General features: G+C 44.6%; 1 protein-coding gene across 1 annotated transcript in view; it reads right to left on the bottom strand.

The window, feature by feature from the left end:
- Window positions 1-2414: 2414 nt before the first annotated feature.
- The window catches only part of TNFRSF18 (TNF receptor superfamily member 18), a 20841-nt gene continuing 3688 nt past the window's right edge, over window positions 2415-19567 (bottom strand). The window contains exons 2-8 of the mRNA XM_074848411.1: window positions 15250-15372; window positions 10437-10639; window positions 8057-8191; window positions 7457-7544; window positions 6875-6963; window positions 5742-5882; window positions 2415-5460 (exon numbers count right to left, since the gene is read on the bottom strand). Of these exons, the coding sequence (XP_074704512.1) occupies window positions 5312-5460; window positions 5742-5882; window positions 6875-6963; window positions 7457-7544; window positions 8057-8191; window positions 10437-10639; window positions 15250-15275 (831 nt within the window). The 5' untranslated portion in view covers window positions 15276-15372 and the 3' untranslated portion in view covers window positions 2415-5311. The remainder of the gene's footprint in view (window positions 5461-5741; window positions 5883-6874; window positions 6964-7456; window positions 7545-8056; window positions 8192-10436; window positions 10640-15249; window positions 15373-19567) is intronic.

Here is a 19567-nt window from a genome sequence, read left to right as displayed (position 1 = left end):
TTTTCAGTAGGTAAGAGGCTTCTTCCACCTCTGTTGTATAAACAGAATTGTTCCAGAAATTCCTTAGTTAAGTGCTATCTGCTGTTCAGAAGATCACTATTCCGTGGGGGTACGGGATTGTGCACAGCTGATCCTGGGGCCACCCAGCAGCGTCGGCCTCAACACCGGCTGCTTCACTTGCTCGGGCTCAGATGAAGCAGAAGTCCCTGTGTCAGCACAAGGCAAGTGCCATGATCAAAGCAAATGTGAATAACTCAAAAGGTGTAGGCTAGGCTTTAGGGAATAGGAAAGAGGCATGTCTGGGGTGGCTTTCCCCAGTATATTCTTCCCACTCTTGGTGGTCTTTGGTTTAGAGACGTTCTCAGCCAGAAACCAGAGCTCTTAAAAATGTCGTCCTGATGTTTATCACCTTTCATTGCTTAGGTACTCAGAAAAAAATTAAATGATACTTTACTCACAGTCATTAGTAATTCAGCTGCTTTGTATTTGATTTCCTTTAGATCTCATGGTTGAATGCCAACTGGTTCTGTTCATTTATTGTTATTTATTCTATTTTACAGTTCAGCTTAAAATAGATGCCTCTGAAAAAAAAACCAACAAACCCATATTAATCATATTTAATATTTATAAACCCCCTTCTGACTGTGACTGGAACATGAAACTTCGCAGGAGCTAATTGCTTCAGCTTTTAGGTGCTGTTCCACTCTTTCATGCTAGAGCATTTAATAACTTGATAGTCTCTGTTAGCCTATGGATCCCTTCTAGAGCTTCACAGCCTTGGCTTTAATTTCTACCGTTAGTTTTGCATATGGCTTCTAGAAGTGGCTAAGTTTGGAATACGTTTACACGATCAGGAAATTTCTTTCTGGAGCCTTAGTTGAGGCCTGTCACAGCTGGTAAAATGTCAAATTAATGACCATATCTGAAAAGGAAAGCTTAGAGTCAACCAAATTTAATGTATCAACAAGTATCTCACAATCGCTATGAACTGAAGTTCTTTGGCTAAACAGAGAGAGTTCAGAGTTACAGTAACAATAGAACAGATTTTTGTCAAAGAGGATGGTGGTAGTGACTGCCACGTATTCTGTAAGCATGATGCTCAGGGCAGGTATGGAAATTTAAGGAAGACTATCTTAAAGAAGAAGAGCTACATCATTTGTATTCACAGCAGAGAAAACTGAAAAAAATCCTCCCTGTGGTTTCCATATATGGTACAGGAATTCTGATCTAATTTATACAGTTAATTTTGACAAGGTCTGTACATCAGAAGAAAGCCCAATTTGTGTTGGCTCCAGCTTAGGCTCTCTTAGCCTCACTTAACCTCTTAGATCACTTAGCCTCTAGAAACTTTGGGATATTTTATTTTCTCTTTTGAAAAGGGATTCAAGCAAAAAAAAAAAAAATTGTTACAGACATTTAGTTGGATGTAAATGATTTGAGGGAGAAGACTTTTTTAACCTACAGTCCATATACAGAGACCAAGCTGAAGTTTAAATCAGAACTTGAAAAACCCCATAAAGTCTGGGATTTGAGATGACAATGCAGTCGTGATCTGATTCAAATATTGCAGTAATTGCACACTGATAAAATAAAGCTATTGTTCTGTCTGAAAGAAAACTCAAATACAGTGTTTTCTTACAAGCTCACTGTTCTGAGCCAATAGCTTTCATTTCCTTTGATGCAAAGAACAGCTCTTTTACTGAAATTCTCCAGGGCTTAAATGATTCACACTTTGGGTTTTTCCCTCTGAATTGGAGCTGTAAGAAGTCAGGAAATTGGTTGCTTTTCCCATCAATAGGCAGCTATAAAGTCAGGTGGTTAGGTAAGCAGGAAGTGGGACTGTTCTTCAAGGTAGGCATACAGAAACCCAAAAGGCCACTGTGCAAATTTCCAATGAATAATATGGCTCTGCTCATAGTGTTTCAGTATTAACTGGCAGCAGTGTTGGCTGTTCAACACCCACAGCCCAGAAAGCCTTGTACACCTCACCAAGATTTGCTGCATGTCGCCAGAGGCACAGACTTCCACTACACACTCGAATCTTTCATTCCTCAAACAGTAAGCTCTGTTGAATTTTTTTGCCCAAAACGTTGCTGCTTTTCTGCCATTGACAGGAACGGAAAAAACTGTCAGCCACAGTTTCCTGCTATTTTGGTAGTGGGTAGCTGACAAGCTGGTTTAGCCACAAACCAGGAAACGTTAAGCCACTTGCTTAAAAAGGGAAAAAAGTGCAAGTGCACCAATCCAGAATTCAACGACAGAAGAATTTGGTTGGGGGTACAGAGCCAGAGTTCTGTAAGAGTGGGGAAGCGAACTGGGAAAGTAAAACTAAGTGCACTCAAGAAGATTGGGACAACCTAAAGAATAAAACCCTACCTTTCCAATTTGCTTAATTATATCACATAGCCACTTCATTCAATTTTCAAGTTTATTTTACCTTTACAAAAGGTTACAATCAGAAATCTTGTTGAAAACATTAAAAAACCAAGAAGGGTCAATATAGAGCCAAGAATAAACATGGCCAACTTAGAAGGAGCAGTGAGAAGTGTCTTTACTAGCCAGTGTTTAGACTTCTGAGTATATTAAACCCCAAAGAGAAACTGCTTACAAGGCAGAGAGAGTCTTACACTTTAAAGAAGTTATCCGATTTAATCCAATCCAGCACTTTCACCTTTCATTGGCTGAATCTCCAGTTCACCTCAATTAAGAATCTGCACATTTCACAAAGCAATGGAGGAAAACTCACCTTTTTTAAGAGAATTTCACACAAGGGTCCCTATGGGAAAAATTATCAGTAACACGAGGATTAACAGTAAGAGAATCAAAGAAGGCAAAAATACATTGAAAGTACTAATTACATCTCACAACATCTTCTTAGGGTTGAGAAGTATCACTGTCCCACTTACATGAAGGGGAAGCTAAGGTATAGGGACATCAGTTACAGTAAACACAATAACAGAGAAGCTAGAAGATTAAAACTAGGACTACAGAGGAATACATTATAGTGAATAACCCTTTGCATTTCATTTTCCCTTACAATTATTTCACCCAGTTACAAGATTATATAATGCACAAGAAAAAAAAAAAAAAGGCAAAAAAGACAGGATAACCCCTCTTGACATAATCACTGAAGAAATGTTCAGCAATAAAACCATGGCTATGAATAATAAAATTAATCCTTCGGTTCTATTCAAGCTTGCCAAGACCTCCTCCAGAGAGGCTTTAAGAAAGACCAACTGGAAAGAGCTTAGAGGGTGAGACTAAGAGGTCTAGAAACCACAACCTGTGAAGCAGGATAAGAGAGAGCCTAGAGAAACCAAGCAGGGATGATAGCTTATGAATGCTTAAAAAGATGCGGAAGAGTCGATTCCTCCTCATAGTCATAATGGACAATATAAATTTTAACTAACAAAATCTCTCTCCTTCTCTGACTTTAAATCAGTCACTGGACTGGATTGCCTAGAGAGGTCATGGAGTCACTTCAATGAAAGTCTAACAGTAGATCATTATCCAGTCTCGCCAAGCCTACCTGGGAGCACAGACTATGTGACTGGCTTACCAAGGCAATAACCTGTCCCACTCCTCAGGATTCTCTGTTCAAGTGCTTTTGCAACACACGTCTGTGGAGGCAATAACTTCTGCTCTGCAGGTATTGTAATTTCACAGAGCCCTACTGAAAACAGCATGTCATTCAGACTTGGAATAATCCCCTCTGAGTGTTTAGTAAGGTGATTAACAGAAATTTCATTATTCTGTTAGGATTTAATTTAGAAGCCCTGTACTGTTTATATTATCTGTAAGAAAACGTGAGGCAGTTGATGTAATGGCTGTACTGTGAGATATTTATAACATTTCATGTGAAGCCTGAACCAAAACTCATTTTTGCCCAGAGCTGATTTGGTCCTAAAAGAATCTACTCCAAGCAGCTTTCACCAGAAGGCCAAACCAGAGGCATCCAGAGCTTTGAAATTATTATTACAGTCACATAACACAAAAATAATTATACAAAAAAGACGTGCGAGTTTTAACTAGTTGAAGCCACAGGCTAGATTCTTATTTGAAATCAGTGTCAATTCACAGAAAGCAACCAACTCCAGATGAAACCCTGCCGCTTTAAATTCAGGCAAAACACAATTCTAGCCATGTTAGAGCTCTATGAAACTGGAGGAGCACTAATCTGACATGAAAAAACCCCTCCATGGTACAATTCAGTACAGGGAACAATTGAGCAATGTACAATTTCAGTAAGGGGAACATCTCTCAGCTGATGATCAAGTCACTGGAGCTATGCTGGTATACACCAGCAAACTTTCTCAGGTGGGGGGAAAAAAAAAAAAAATCAAGAACAAATGTTGGGCTTTTCTCTGTTTTCCACTGTCTTTTCCTACTCTGTGAACTACGTGAGAAGAGAGCATTAAGCTGAATGTCTTTCTCTAGACAGCAGTGATCCTCATTTCAGCCTTTCAGAAGACTCCCTGTTGTAATCCAGCATTCCAGTACCAAGGATTGCTGAGTTATAGAAGAGAAGGAGAATGAGTGTTAGTCCCTTCTCCCCCTAGTTTCCCTGGAGGGGATGAGGGGATCACAGAACTTGCACAGAAAAATCTCTGCAAGCACCGATGTGGCCATGGTGGTCTCATACCTCTGTGCTCCCGGACTAACCACCACCTCCTGCTGGGGCTGGAGAGGAGAGTATTTAACGGTTTGAGAGTAACAGCCCTTCACTGCATAACAAGGAGAACAATTTGGTAGGAGTGAAGAGCACTGTCTGCTTGGAGAAGAGTAGTAGGGATGGCTGCTAGACACACTGCCTCATTCCCTTAGGATGAGCATCAGAACACACCTTGGAAATAGGGATGGCCTGTGAAAGCTGAGAGTGCCCTGTGGTGCTACTTATGTCCTGTAGTGCTGAAGGGATTGACGGTGGGACACCGGCCTTCTGCACACCTACCAATCTGTGGGAGCACCACAGAGACACGTGCAGAAGATTGCAAAGGGGAACAAGGACAAGAAGGGTCCCTGGTCCCAAACAAAGTTGAAAAGAGCATCAATAAAATAAAAACAACAACAACCCAGGAAACTTGCAATAATGCAGTGCAGCTGAACTGAATGTCAGCCCCACTTAGCAGTTCTTCTGTTTCTAAATATTCGGTTTGTTGAGAAGAAATGAAGCAAAACTGCCCCCAAAATCCATTCCTTATTGCTATGTACATAATGATGCTTTATGTGCCCAGCTCCTCCTCCTTTTTTTTTTTTTTTTTTTGAAAAGCTCAGCTCCCCATTCTCACAGCACACTGCAATTTATCTGTGTTCATTGTAGACTCTGAGGGTGGAAATAGCAAGGCTTTTCTTCTGGTGTTTTGTCTCCATGTTCTTCTTCTGGAAACTGGCAGCTGTAAGTCTCTTCTCTCTGGTGTGACAGTTGTGCCACCGGCAGCCTAGGGAAGTTATGTTCCAGATCTGCAGTGAGAACAAGCAAAAGCACTGCACATACAAGAGGTCTTCACACGTGTCAGGTAGTTGCCCGTTAAATTTACCAATACAGCCTCTCTCTGAGGAAAGGACAACAACACAGGCGATGCACTGCATCTCAGTGAAACTACATAACCCGCCCAAAATCACAGAGTAAATCCATATTCATTTGATTTATTCAACTTAATTTATTCCATTCTGACTCTGGATCAAAGGACACACTGTTCGCCGCTGAAAAGCCACACAGAGGCTCACAAAGGTGCACTTACCATCAGCTGTGTGGTATTTTTCTTTCTTCAGTGACCATATGCAGAAATGCAAGAAGAAGGTCAGCAAGATGAGAACAAATACAGCCACTGCAGTAAGGATGGCCAGGATGGTGGTATATAGAGAGTCATTTCTAACAGGAGCTGCAATTAAATATATTTAATAAAGATTAAGAAACCATGTGCCCAGACTGTTGTTAAAGAAAAGGCTTTTCTTCTAAGGAAATTTGGAGATTAATTTCATCTTTCTTTGGAAAATAATTTTCCAAGGAAAAAAGACCAGTACAGGTATTAACAATAAAACTGAGATGTTCCAAGTCAAGGATGCAATAGATCAGTGCCTGTGGTAAGAAGTATTCATGCAAAAAAAAAACCCAAAACAAACCACATGCCTGATCTCTTCATTGTTCAATGTCTCTCTCTCTTGCAGCTACCCCTTGTTTGATCTACTCTGATTTGGTTTTTTTGGGGGGTATTTGGTTTCAACGTTTCCCTGAATAGAACTATGGCAAGCCAGATTTTCACACTTTCATCTGCCATATGGAAGTTAAAAGTAGCACCTTTTTCAATTTGTCTCAGTAGAACTAACAATTTCTCTGAATGAAGGGCCCAGACCTGAAAGGCACCAATTCATTGTGGGAACAAGGGGAAAGGCAGGAGCAGTGCAGCTTGCTGTCTTCAGGATACTCAATACCTGCAAAGCCTGTACCCACCTATTTCTATCTTAATTTAATCCATGATAAGACATGAGATTTCAATTCTGGGTGTTGTGGACTCAGCCAAGACTTGTAAAGGAACTGGATGACAAACTAAATGATTGTCTTCCTACGAAAATCTAGCAAAACAGCAAGAGCAGTTCAATGGAAAACTCTGATAATTTGCCAAATAAGCGTGCTCTACCCAAGGACAACTGTTGGGCTTTTCTCCACCTTTACTACTGACAGTGCTTTAATGGTAGAATCTTTGCCCAGGTCAATAATTCTACCTATATTAATATTGCAAGAAACACAAGAGCAATTTTCAAAGCAAGTTTTCATGATAGCAAGCTCTGGATGATAACTATGCAGCATGTCACCAACTGAAGAAGTGTAGAGAAAAGTCACAGGCTCAGAGAAACAACCATTGTGAGAAGGTACCTTGCTCCAAATCTTTAGCAGGGAAACCACATATTGCATCATGTGTACTGTTGCCTCGCTTGACTGTTATAAACCCAGAACTTTCACAACTAAAAGAAGAATAAGAGTCACATTTAGAATGTCCCTGCCTTTCCCTTCATTCCTCTCCCACGTTTCTCTTGGCTCCCCTTCTTCCTTCCCTCCACCCTTTCCACAACTTGTTTCCTTCTTTTCCTCTTTATAGCAGTGCACGTGAAGTTATGGCTGTTCCCAGCAGGATAACACTACATCACAATTGTTTATGTGCACATTTTTTTTAGTCTCTGTTTCAAGTGATGTCCATGTTTGGAATAATTTTGCGTCAGTTTGAGCTGGACTTGGAAGCAAGTTGAATACACTGCAGTTTGTCTTAAGTTCTGCTTTGAGACTGACTATTTATAAAGCCAAATATAAAGCCATATATTGCTGAATTTAAAAAACTCATCATTTAATCTCATTGGTGGTCTCATCTTTGATTCAATTTTATTTTCTAATTTAAGTATTAATCGTTTGACAATTTTATTATGCATATTTCAAAGAAGGAAAGTATCAATAAATACATACTCAGTCCAGTTACGGCACCAGCCATTCACAACATCAGAATAGGTTCCTGTCTCACATGGTTTACATTTGAATGTGAAGTCAAAAATGCCTACAAGAAAAGAGAATGTGCATTATTAGTGGTCAGTGCCTTTACTGAAAGGTGGGGATACAACAGATCAGAGCACAGCGCCATTCCCTCCACACTCTTTCTGCATTATGAGTCACCCCCCTGGCAAAACACATAAGCAGTTCTTGCCACTTTTGCATTTTGGGAAATGTATGGGCAGACCCCTGACAGAAGAGATACAGAATAGTCTGATCTGACAGCAGAGGGTGTAAAGTTAAGAAGCAACACAGATAAACAGTCTTCTACAGAGAGCAGTAGCAGCTTGGAAGAAAAGTAATATTGAAAGTCCTAGCATGAAAGTGAAATTCTCAAATTTAGGAAGGGAAGAGTTATAAAATAGGGAAGAGAGGGTTTTAGTCACAGAAGCCACAATATAAATGCCATTTCTCTCTGCATCACAAGCCTTCACAAAAGCAGGTTATAATAAGTGAAGGAAACTGCTGCTCAGCCAGCCATTTATATTGAACTAGAGTAATTTGCATTTCTTTAGTTACCAAGCTTAACCAGCTCCTCGCCCTCTGCACAGTCAGGCAGTTTTTCGCAGTACTGACATTCACCATCACTACAGCTGTACCCCTGACGACACCTGCAGTCATGGTCCTCCGTAGTCAGACAGACACTCACGTCTCCTGTCAAAAAGAAAGAAGTTAGACTTGCCTTTATCAGAGGCCAGAAATTAACTTAACCATTAGTCTTACTGGCTGACACAGGTGAAATAGTTCCTTCCTGTGCTGTGGTGGAAAATATGGACACCAGAAAGATGTCACTCCCAAGCATACTGGATAAAGTTTAAAGTGCTCAAATTCAGCACCACTCAGATTTTTACAGCACAGTTATCTGAGCATGACTTACCACTGTAACCTTTCTCTCTTATCTGGAGTATCAGTGTAGGCTGTGGTAGACAGAAGTAAGGCAGCAGGTTTGCTTTACTACATTGCGCAGATTTAGACACTGTGGTGTGAAGAGGGCATTGCCAGCGCCCCAGAGAAGCACTACACATTAATTAGCCATCCAGTCAGCTCTCAGGACGCTGCCAGAGCTCTTCTCATTAGGCTCAGCCATGTTAGAGGAGGGATGCCAAAAAGATCCTTGGCCAGTGAAGCCAGAGCTCCTTCTCTGTGTCCTTCCTAGCAACAGCAGCTGCTTCCTACACTCTGTTGGCATAAGTGGGTCTAAATCTATGCCATAAACCCAGGACCATTCCTGTCCTCTGTCCTTCTATTTTTAGAGGAGTTCTGTTGTGAACTTTGCTTGCACTCAAAAAATATCATCCCTAATTCTGAGAGGTTCCTGGGTTCACAAAAGCAAAGGATTGATCACACTGATCCCATCAGTAAACAGTATCAAGCAGTCCTTCAGGCAGCTGGAGACCGGCTAGAGGAAAAGTGCTGTCCAACCAGGAAACTGTAAAACCTTAAAGAAATAAGGGAAATACTGGCTAGTTCAATAGTGTGCTTAAAAACCCACAGTGAGTAGCAAAGATCAAGCAAAGATTATTTCCTGAGATTGGTGATGGAACATACAGGGCCACCAGAAACTGCCCACATCTTCCTCTGCCCACCGGCTTCCTCTTACCGGCCTTCAAAACTTAATGAATCCTGGCAGCAAAAACGACACAGCTTGGGGATGCTTCTTTCTGTGTATTACTAGTGGGTGATTCTGGAGTTGATCCCACCAAGCAATGACTCTCCTACCTCATGATGAATAACTTCATCTCAGTGGGAAGGGAAATACCCTGGGGCGTCCACACTGCTGAGGAGCTCTTCACCTATTTATTGCTCATTCCCACAAATGCCATGTGTCCACTCACTCCTTCCACGGGGAACTCAGTGTTCTTCTTGTCAGTTGAGGCAGATATATTCAAGCTACTAATAAGTGGGAGGCTGACTCCTACCTAGGCACCGAAAATGTAAATTTTCAGCTAATCTTGTTGCTAACCTGCAGGACAACAGCCCTACCATACTAGCTAGACAAGGCTGCCAGCAACCCTGTTCGGGACAAACAGAAAAGAAAGGTGCATTCCTTGCTGTAGGTCGTAGAAACAGCTTTGTGTTCCCTACTGTTCAGCTCTGGCTACTGTTATGGACAGCACTGTTAGAAAGAATAGTATGATTGTTCCTGGGACCATGGAAGAGGCCATCTGAATCACCTGTTCTGTCCTTCAGCCTAACAGGCACAGCAATGTCACCCACTAAGTCCTGCAGCGAGCCTGCTCCACCTCTAGTGCCTTAATTTGACTTAAAATTACGGGCAAGTGAGAATCCATTACCATCTCATCACCATCCTAAGATCAGGCAAGGATACAGGTTAGAACAGGCTGTTGAAACTAATGATCACCTGAGACCTTGTCTGTGCATTTACTTCTGGGACAAGCACAGGTCGGTGGGATGGACGGACACGGGACGGTGGGATGCTTCCTACTCCTTAGGACCACAAATTGCAAGGGACAGCCTTACAGAGAGCATCCCTCTCTGTATTCCCTCCACAGTCTGAATGGCACAGACAAACTTTGAAACCATGTTTGAATGGAACAAGGGCTCAGAATCAGTGTTAAGTGAACACCTCCCTTACACCTCCCTTCCATGTGAGCATGACCAACCTACAGAAACTTAACTTTCCCTTTCCCACTACAGAATAACAAGTATAAGCACGTAAAAAACCTGAAACATGAGTTCGCTCTGAAGTTTACAGCTAAGGCACATCATGAATTTAGTGGGCAGGAAGGAAGCCCTTGCCGTTTTGTTTTGCATATTGTTGCTCAAGATCCATTTACATACATACACACACACACGCCTGTTCCCCACACTTGATTACCCTGGTTGACATAAAACAATATTGACAAACAGAAAGCAGACAGACACATCATTCCCTTACCTGTGTTTGAGCTGCATTTGGGGCAACATTTCTTTTCATCTTTACTGATTATTCTCAGTTCACCATCCTGGCACTGGTTTGCCCAAGTCTGCTGTGTCCATTGCCATAGGCACACCACCAGCAGCAAGGAAGCTCGAATCTTGAGGTGACCAACTTTACTTGTCCGTCCAGTCATGTCTTGAGCTATACAACCCAAAAGCACACTAGGGTGGGCTTGTGTCAGGACCTTCAAAAGTACTCTTCCCCCCGATACTGGGGGAAAGCACTGTGCTTTTTGTGGCCGCACTCTTCCTGTTTCTTTAGGGGCGGGGAAAAGATTTTGTTTGACATCATCAAATTCTTAAAAAAGCAGGGCCAAGCAACCCTGCACCAGTGACTCCATTGAGAGAGCAGCAGGTTAAGAGCAAGATGTAGCATCACATAATTTGATTTTCAAAGGATTTTGCAAGTTGATATACAATTAAAAATGAATGCAAATTAAATTATTGTGTGAACTTCAGCACTCTCAGGCTACTTCATTCTGACTTAGAGTTCCTGATGAGTTTAGAAGCCTTCAAGGATTTAACTATCAGATTGCAATGTAAAGTCCATCCATCCACTCTTTTTGATTCTTATTCTGTTAATTGTTTTCAATTTCCTTCACTCTGGACCAGGAGACTCTTGAATTATTTTCCAGAGCCAATGTCACTCCATATGGATACCATGAAACCATGAGAAAGAATACTGTCTTCCCCACAGGCTGCAAGATCAGCCCTGGGACCAACACTGAAAATAGCTGCAATGGGCTCTTTAGAGACACATAGAGCCCCTCTGACCCCCACCCCCCTGGGATTTAGGTAACAAAATACAGCTGCTCAGCAAAATTGTACACAGGCCCAGACATGCTGCCTGTAATCATCACCTGCTGCTGGGTTTCAATTCCTAAATGTCTGGCCTTATACAAAGGCATATGCAAACTTCCATCTCTGCTGTATGTGCAGACAGCTTGCTTGCTTCCCCCCACCTCTATTTCCACCGTACCCTAGGGTTTGCTTCTATCCCTGTAGCTTGCGGTTACTTTTATGTGTGCACAGCGAAGACGGTATTTAAAATCCAATCTCATTCTCAACTGAACAGATGAATTCTGATGCAGAAACAATTTTTAACGGGTTCTTTTCCACACTGCGTGTGACAAAAAATAGGTCAAGGCAAGAGAGAGTCAGATCTGTGAAGAGATGAGCGTCTCCAGAAAATGGCATGCCTACAGCTTTTGACACTTGCCCTGTTAATTCCTTAGTTTAATACACAGCCAGTCAAGACTGAATAAACTTCTCACACAGACACCACCACTCTGCCTTCAGCTTGTTCTATACCTTCTTCCTGAAGATTCATCTATGGATCTCAAAAAGTAGGTCAGTCAACACACTCTTCATAGAATCACAGACTGGTTTGGGTTGGAAGGGACCTTAAAAATCATCCAGTTTCAACCCCCCTGCCACGGGCAGGGACACCTTCCACTAGCCCAGGTTGCCCAAAGCCCCGTCCAACCTGGCCTTGAACCCTTCCAGGGAGGGGGCAGCCACAGCTTCTCTGGGCAACCTGTGCCAGGGCCGCACCACCCTCACAGGGAAGAATTTCTTCCTTACATCTAATCTAAATCTACCCTCTTTAAAACCATGACCCCTTGTCCTATCCCTACCCCCCTGATCAAGAGTCCCTCCCACCTTTCCTGTAGCCCCTTTAAGTCCTGAGGCTGCTCTAAGGTCTCCCCAGAGCCTTCTCTTCTCCAGCTGAACCCCCCCAACTCTCTCAGCCTGTCCTCACAGGGGGATGCTCCAGCCCCCCGAGCATGTTCTTGGCCTCCTCTGGCCCCACTCGAGCAGGTCCATGTCCTTCTGATGTTGGTGCCCCCAGAGCGGGACCCAGCACTGCAGGGGGATCTCACATGAGCAGAGCAGAGGGGGATAATCCCCCCCTCGCCCTGCTGCCTACACTGCTCTGGATGCAGCCCAGCACACGGGTGGCTTTCTGGGCTGTGAGCGCACGTTGCTGGCTCACAGTCCGTTTTTCACCCACTAACACCCCCAAGTCCTTCTCCTCAGGGCTGCTCTCCAGCCACTCCTCGCCCAGCCTGGATTTGTGCTTGGGATTGCCCTGACCCATGGGCAGGACCTTGCCCTTGGCCTTGTTGAACTCCATGAGGTTGGCACATCCCCCTTCTCCAGCCTGCCCAGGTCCCTCTGGATGCCATCCCTTCCCTCCAGCGTGTCACCGCACCACACAGCTCGGTGTCAGTGGGGAACTTGCTGAGGGTGCGCTTGATCACCCTGTCCATGACCCCAACAAAGATGTTAAACAGTGCTGGTCCCAACCCCGACCCCCGAGGACGCCGCTTGTCACTGCTCTGCACTTAGTCTTTGGTCTGTTCAGGGATCTACCTGTGTTCCTGTCATGGGTTGGAAACAATCAGGTTTGGAATGGTTTTAAAAATGTGCGCTGCAACACTGCTTGTACTCTTATATGTGCTAGGTGAAACCTTTCTATCAAAAGCTGACATCCAGACTAGATGCAAGCAGGCAAAAGACGCAGGTCTCTGCCGTCACTTTTTCCCACATAGTGCCCCTAGAAGGCCAACTGTCATGTTTCAGAAACTAAAGTCTCCTACTTTGTACTTCTGCCACACAGGAGATCCCCTGCTCTTCCCACACAGCACTCCTTCTCACACTTGCCACAGTCTGTACCACTCACACTACACTGGAAACACAGACACACTGCCTGCTGCAGCTGCCAACTGGCCATGGAGAGTCCCGGGCACCATAGTGCTTGGGTTCAGCCCCCCAAGTCAGGATTCCTTTCACCAGCTCTTCCAAACAGCATAACCACCATGCCTGGGCAAGGCAGGGGCAGGGAAGGTTTACAGGGTGCTGCCCTTGTAGAGAAAACGCGGCGCACTCAGCGGCATACAAAACCTTGTCTCACCCTCTTCAGAACTTTGCAGAATCTTACGATGAAGTTCCCAGGCAAAGCACTTGGGCACTGCAGCAACATACCCTGCAGACCAAGCAGTTATGACCATTTCTGGATTACACACAAGCTCTGACCAACTCTGAGGACATTCTTATTATCGCTTATCCTTATAAGAACAGGCTACTAATAAGGAGAACTTGCTTCAAAATCCTTACTATGGTTAAGATTCACCCCAGCACATGCTGACTACAATATTGTTTGAAAATACTCCTCCTCACATAATAGGGCAAGGAATACCTGGAGCACACTAAGTTCCTGCAGCTTCCTGGGGGCAGAGCAGCCCACATTTGCCCTGGTAACAAGTGTTGCTACTGCTCTTGTAAACGGTGTGCTAGCCATGCTCTCCCTTCCACCTTCTCCTACCCTTTGCCCCTTCCCCAGCACGGGCTGGTACAGCAGTGAAATGTGGCACCAGCAACTTTTAGAAGCTCCTCGACACGTACATAAAGTGATTGTGGACCAGAGGGGATACACCTTCCTATCAGCCCAACACTTTCCCTGGCTCTGCAAGTCTTTCTGAGTCTGTGAAAGAGGTGCTTATTCTCAACTGCATGAAGAAAGCAACAACAAAAGACCCATGAAGGAAATCCAAATTTCTTGAAATAAAGATTTCTTCATCATCCTTGCAGCACCTACCTTTGAGGTCAGGTGCTTCCAGTTTCATTAAAAGTGTGTAGGCTCCCTACAAACCTTCTTACAGTAGCTGGCAACACTGACAGAAATTGTAGGACACATCATAAATGGTCTTAGGAGTAACCCTGACAAATCATTTATTCATGAGGTATGCAGAGAAAAATGAAACTCAGGAATAGGAAGAGATGGGATCAGCTCTGCGTGTTGCTGTGAGACTTGCCCAGGGGTGAAGCTCAGGCTCCCCAGAAACTCCCTAAGGCCTTGTTAGGTGTACTTGTACCCTGGGCAGAGTCCCCTGTCAATACTGATGTGGAGCAGACAAACCCTGTTAGGATCCTGACAGTTGTTCTGATGCCAAAGCTGCAGACCTGAGGAGCTGAGAGACATTTAGCCTCATTTTCTGAAGTTACACCTCAAGGCATACCCCAGAATAACTGGCACACCAGCCACTGATAACTAATGCTGCTGAATAACCAACAGACAGAACTGCTACTTCCAGCAGCAGCTGGGATGGGTCATTCTATAACTAACAGAAAGACTTGAGTGGTAGAAGAGCAGGTCTCTAAGTTAGGCACCACACTTAAGTCTCCTGATGCCTTACTCTCTTCATCTTTAGAAGTACAGACTAGATCACATCTATCAGAAGGGACAAGGACAGTGCAACAGTTCCAGATGGAGGAACTGGCCAGTCTCCTGATACTCCAATATGGACATTAATAACTAGCACTGCCTAAATACCAAATATGAACATTAATCAGACTTGTGCTCGGCATCATAAACACGGCAATAGAGAAGGGACCTCCAAAGGTCCCACTGAGACAAGCGGCAGGTGGTACCCAAGGGAAACCTAAGCCTGGCAAAGGCTGCAGGCAGGCAGTTACCATATATGCTATCTAATACCTGGTGTTTACCAGAATAAGAACTAATAATTTATTTCCTTCTACTTTTTTTGAATGTTGGGGGTTTTTTTCTGAATTCGTCTCTACATGTTTACATTCTTGTTCAAGCATTACAGTCATGCACAGATACTGCCAGATGATGGAACATTTACAGTCAGATCACAGACAACAGTTGTACATGCCAAGTCCAAATCTCTAGAGTCAGCAGTGACCTTTCAGAGACAACTTGACTATCTGGCTTTAAAATCTTTGGGGTTTTCTAAAGATAACCTTACCTGTCTCTGATGTAAGGTAGTGACATTTCATCCGTCAATCCCTTTCTTGCTCAGTCCTGTATGTAAAGTCAATGCTGCCAGGTTCCATGCCTCACTTCGTAGGGTTTCCAGCTCTCTCTGCACCTATTGATAGAACAAATGCCTATTTCACTCATCAATAAGCAGTAGTTCTCCCCTCCTCATCACCTGCCTGGTGGTTTTACTCAGCAGCAGTTACAGGATTAACTAAACAATATTTGACTGAGACTTTTCAGAAATTAGGAATCCTTACAGCCTTTATCTTCACACACAAGCAGAGGTTCTGTGGCCTGCAGAGTCCTTTCAATCCATGTGAGCCGTGTTCAAAATTATAATCCCAAGGTTTAGAAGGCTGCTGGAAGCAATGCGGTCTTTGGGGTTGGCTAAGCACATATATCATGAAGTGCCTTCTCCCTTGCACGAAACAGGAAGACAAAGCACAGTCTCAAAGAGGCAAAGAGAAGCTAGAGGCCAAAGATGTTCAGAAACGCCTCGGGGTTCAAAGTCCCAGTTGACACTAGAAAGAAGCATCCAAATAAAGCTGCTGCTGTCCCTCTGAAGAGAGACTCTGCAAGGGCTTGTGCTGGAGTTTGAACCAAAGGGTCTCTTGCGTGCCAGGGTCTCGTTCCTCAGTCTTGGACGAAGAGGTCTTAATCTTCAACAACTGTCTCCAAGAAATGAACCTCAGTTCTGAGTGTAGGGCCCTGCCGTATCCGACCTGAAGAAGATGGGTTTCTTCTCCTTCCTTCAGCAAAGAAAGGGAGGGACAGAAACACGTGGCAAAAAGACCCCAAACGCTGCAGCTCGCTTCCTGCCCCGACTCCACAGAAGGACAGACTGTTCCAGCCACACCCCTGCCCATACCCATACATAGCTCAGGGCAAATTAAGGCTGAAATGTAAGCACACAGTGATGGAACGGAAGATGTTACAGATCTCCTAATCCCTTCACCCTCCCCTGTGCTACCATGACCTGCACACATAACACTAGAAGGAGTGCTCAGGGATGAGATTTGAAGGAAGAACCAGTGGACTCTTCCACCCGCTGAAGTGCACCGATGTGGCAACTTGTACCTCAGTCTTCAGGGCACACATTCCTCAGAGTATTTACAGAGCTGGCTGCAAATTCTACTCTTGCCCACCTTAAGGATATCCAGCCACAAGCCGAACATGACACACATCGCCAGATGCCTCATTTTACAGTTTCCTTTTTGCCTGGGGCCACTGAAGCCATCAATTTGCTGAACTGCCCAAAGTACTAACCTTTTGAAAAGAATGAAAAAAAGGAAACAAAAAAAGAACGTAACCACTTCTCAAAGACATAATAAGTTCTTGCAAGTCCGGTGGCTTTACTGACACTCCTTAGACTTAACGTCATCAATGAGAGAATTGTTACCAGGGAGAGAATTTGGTTTCCTGACACTGAAATTTTGCTGATTACCCATAATGCATGACCAAAGAAGCTCTGTAGTTGTCCTGCAAGTACGAGGTTGTTCACATGAAACCTACATAATTTCTGAATGACTAATGATAGTTGTTAGACCAATGTATAAACTGCCTCGTAAGCTCCATCTTGTAAGTTATTTTCATCCCACTGTAGAAAACTGATTGCTAGCTACAGGACTCACATTTTGTTGTATGGAACTTGTCTGTGCTCTTGGGAAACTGTCAGTCAGTCTTTACTTAGAGAGCACTTTACGATGCAGTGACAGTTACAAGAGATGTTACTCACTCAAGGTGAAGTGACCTGCCACACCAGGGAACCTGTGGTAGAACAGCAGTTCTGATGGGCTGCAGAAACTGCAGAGGAACAGTCAGTGCTGGGGTGCAGGCGAGTGCTGCAGCAAGTGCATGGGGAGGCTGGTGTCAGAGGGGACACAGGGGCATCAGCTCCTCAGGGTATCATCCGAGTAGTGACAGTCCACATTGTACTGTCCAAAAGCTGTTTAACATCTTTGTTGGGGACATGGACAGGGTGATCAAGCACATCCTCAGCAAGTTCCCCACTGACACCGAGCTGTGAGGTGCGGCCAACATGCTGGAAGGAAGGGATGGCATCCAGAGGGACCTGGGCAGGCTGGAGAGGGGGGACGTGCCAACCTCATGGAGTTCAACAAGGCCAAGGGCAAGGTCCTGCCCATGGGTCAGGGCAATCCCAAGCACAAATCCAGGCTGGGCAAGGAGTGGCTGGAGAGCAGCCCTGAGGAGAAGGACTTGGGGGTGTTAGTGGGTGAAAAACTGACTGTGAGCCAGCAACGTGCGCTCACGGCCCAGAAAGCCACCCGTGTGCTGGGCTGCACCCAGAGCAGTGTGGGCAGCAGGGCGAGGGAGGGGATTCTCCCCCTTTGGGGCCCCCAACATGAGGACAGAGACCTGCTCAAGCGGGGCCAGAGGAGGCCAAGAACATGCTCGGGGGGCTGGAGCACCCCCCTGTGAGGACAGGCTGAGAGAGTTGGGGGGGGTTCAGCTGGAGAAGAGAAGGCTCTGGGGAGACCTTAGAGCGGCCTCCCAGGACTTAAAGGGGCTACAGGAAAGAGGGGAGGGACTCTTGATCAGGGAGGGAGGGATAAGACAAGGGGTCATGGTTTTAAACTGGAAGAGAGAAGATTTAGATTAGAGGTAAGGAAGAAATTCTTCCCTGTGAGGGTGGTGAGGCCTTGGCACAGGTTCCCCAGGAAGCTGTGGGTGCCCCCTCCCTGGAAGGGTTCCAGGTCAGGTTGGACGGGGCTTTGGGCAACCTGGGCTAGTGGAAGGTGTCCCCGCCTGTGGCAGGGGGGTTGAAACAAGATGGTCTTTAAGGCCCCTTCCAACCCAAACCATTCTGTGATTCTATGACTGGGGTAAAAAAAAGTCTAAGGACAGTTATCTGAAGCCTGAAACTACAAGGCAAAACTGTTGTGTTCCTTTCATCTCTGTTGACCTTTAAACCAACCTTGTGATTCTGCAGTGACTAGGACTGGCCACCCTGGGGGTTTCCAGACCTTGGGGTATTTGCAGTGCCTAATGTCTGCCCCCTTTTGGCACACAGGGAGAAGTAGTGCCCTGCAAACCTGCCACAGGTAAGGGGGGGGGACACAGGAGACAGTGTGGCAGCAGCATGGGCGTTTCATGTAGTGCCACATGTGGGCTCCCGAGGTAAGTGCAATTCTCACCCCAAAACAATTAGAGCTTTGCAAAGATCCCTGGATCCTTCCTTCAAGCAGTACTAAGGACCCTGCAGCACGCACTCATCAGAGCTCTGCCTGAGCCTACGGAATGAGTCTTGAGTCTCATGGTCCCCTCTCTGGGCTGTCTGCACGGCCCGGACCCCAGAAATGGTGGCTCGGTGCAGACAAACCCAGTGGCACACAGGCCAGGAGCGATGTCACTGACATTTTGTAGAGGGAAACCAAACCAGACCAAGGTAAAAACCGCAAGTCCCTGATGTTACCCAGCTGTGTATTTCCTTCCCAGCTTAGCACCTGGCATGGCGTCTATCAGCGGATGTGACCTTTCTTTAGTCTCTCATGGCAAACCTGAGTCACTGTGATGCACTTCTAAGTCACAGGAGAACGTGAAGAGAAAACGCAGGAGATAAAGGATCTGGAGTAGCCACAGTAGCAGAAACTTGTCACATATTTGCAGGGGAAAACCAAAAGACAGACAAAGGCGGAAGCGAACATAAAAAGCATAAACTTAGAGACCTGTTTTGTGGATTTTTAAAAAATTATAGTAACTACTGAAACATGAAATACGTGTGTTAACCACATCTGCAGTCTGAAAAGAGCGTTCAAGAACTGCTAAACCCAGCTCATTTATATATATATATTTTTTTTTCCCCCAACATGGCTCTCAAATACCATCAGTTCTTGTCCTAATCCTTCTCCAAAACCGAATGCAGCAAAGCGATAAGCAAAACAAACCTCCACTTTAATCAAATAGCCTTGTTAAAACTCCAGGCAACGACATGTGAGAGCCTCACATGTAAGAGAAAAAATACTGTAGATAGGAATTCCAAAGACAGGAAGAGTTGCTTTTTTGTTTGGTTTTCCGCCTGGTTTTTTGTAGCAATCTGACCTAACCTCTGTCTGTGGCTAATTACAAACAAACAATGTAAAGGGCTGGCAGTGTGGCCTGTAACTCATGGCTAGTGCAGCTGAAAAGAAGTTAAATTATTCAGGAAAAAATGGCATTATTCTCACCCAGAAATACAACATTACAGGAATTATTGGTCAGTTTTACAGACAATTCTTAAAACAATCAAGAGACCAAATTTTAGTGACAACATTCCTGCAGACAGTTCTGTATGTGCTTAAGTGACT

Source organism: Strix aluco, chromosome 22, assembly GCF_031877795.1.
Source record: "Strix aluco isolate bStrAlu1 chromosome 22, bStrAlu1.hap1, whole genome shotgun sequence".
Classification (NCBI taxonomy): Eukaryota; Metazoa; Chordata; class Aves; order Strigiformes; family Strigidae; genus Strix; species Strix aluco.
Note: the sequence above shows the minus strand (reverse complement) of the source record. Positions and strands in the feature narration are given on the sequence as shown.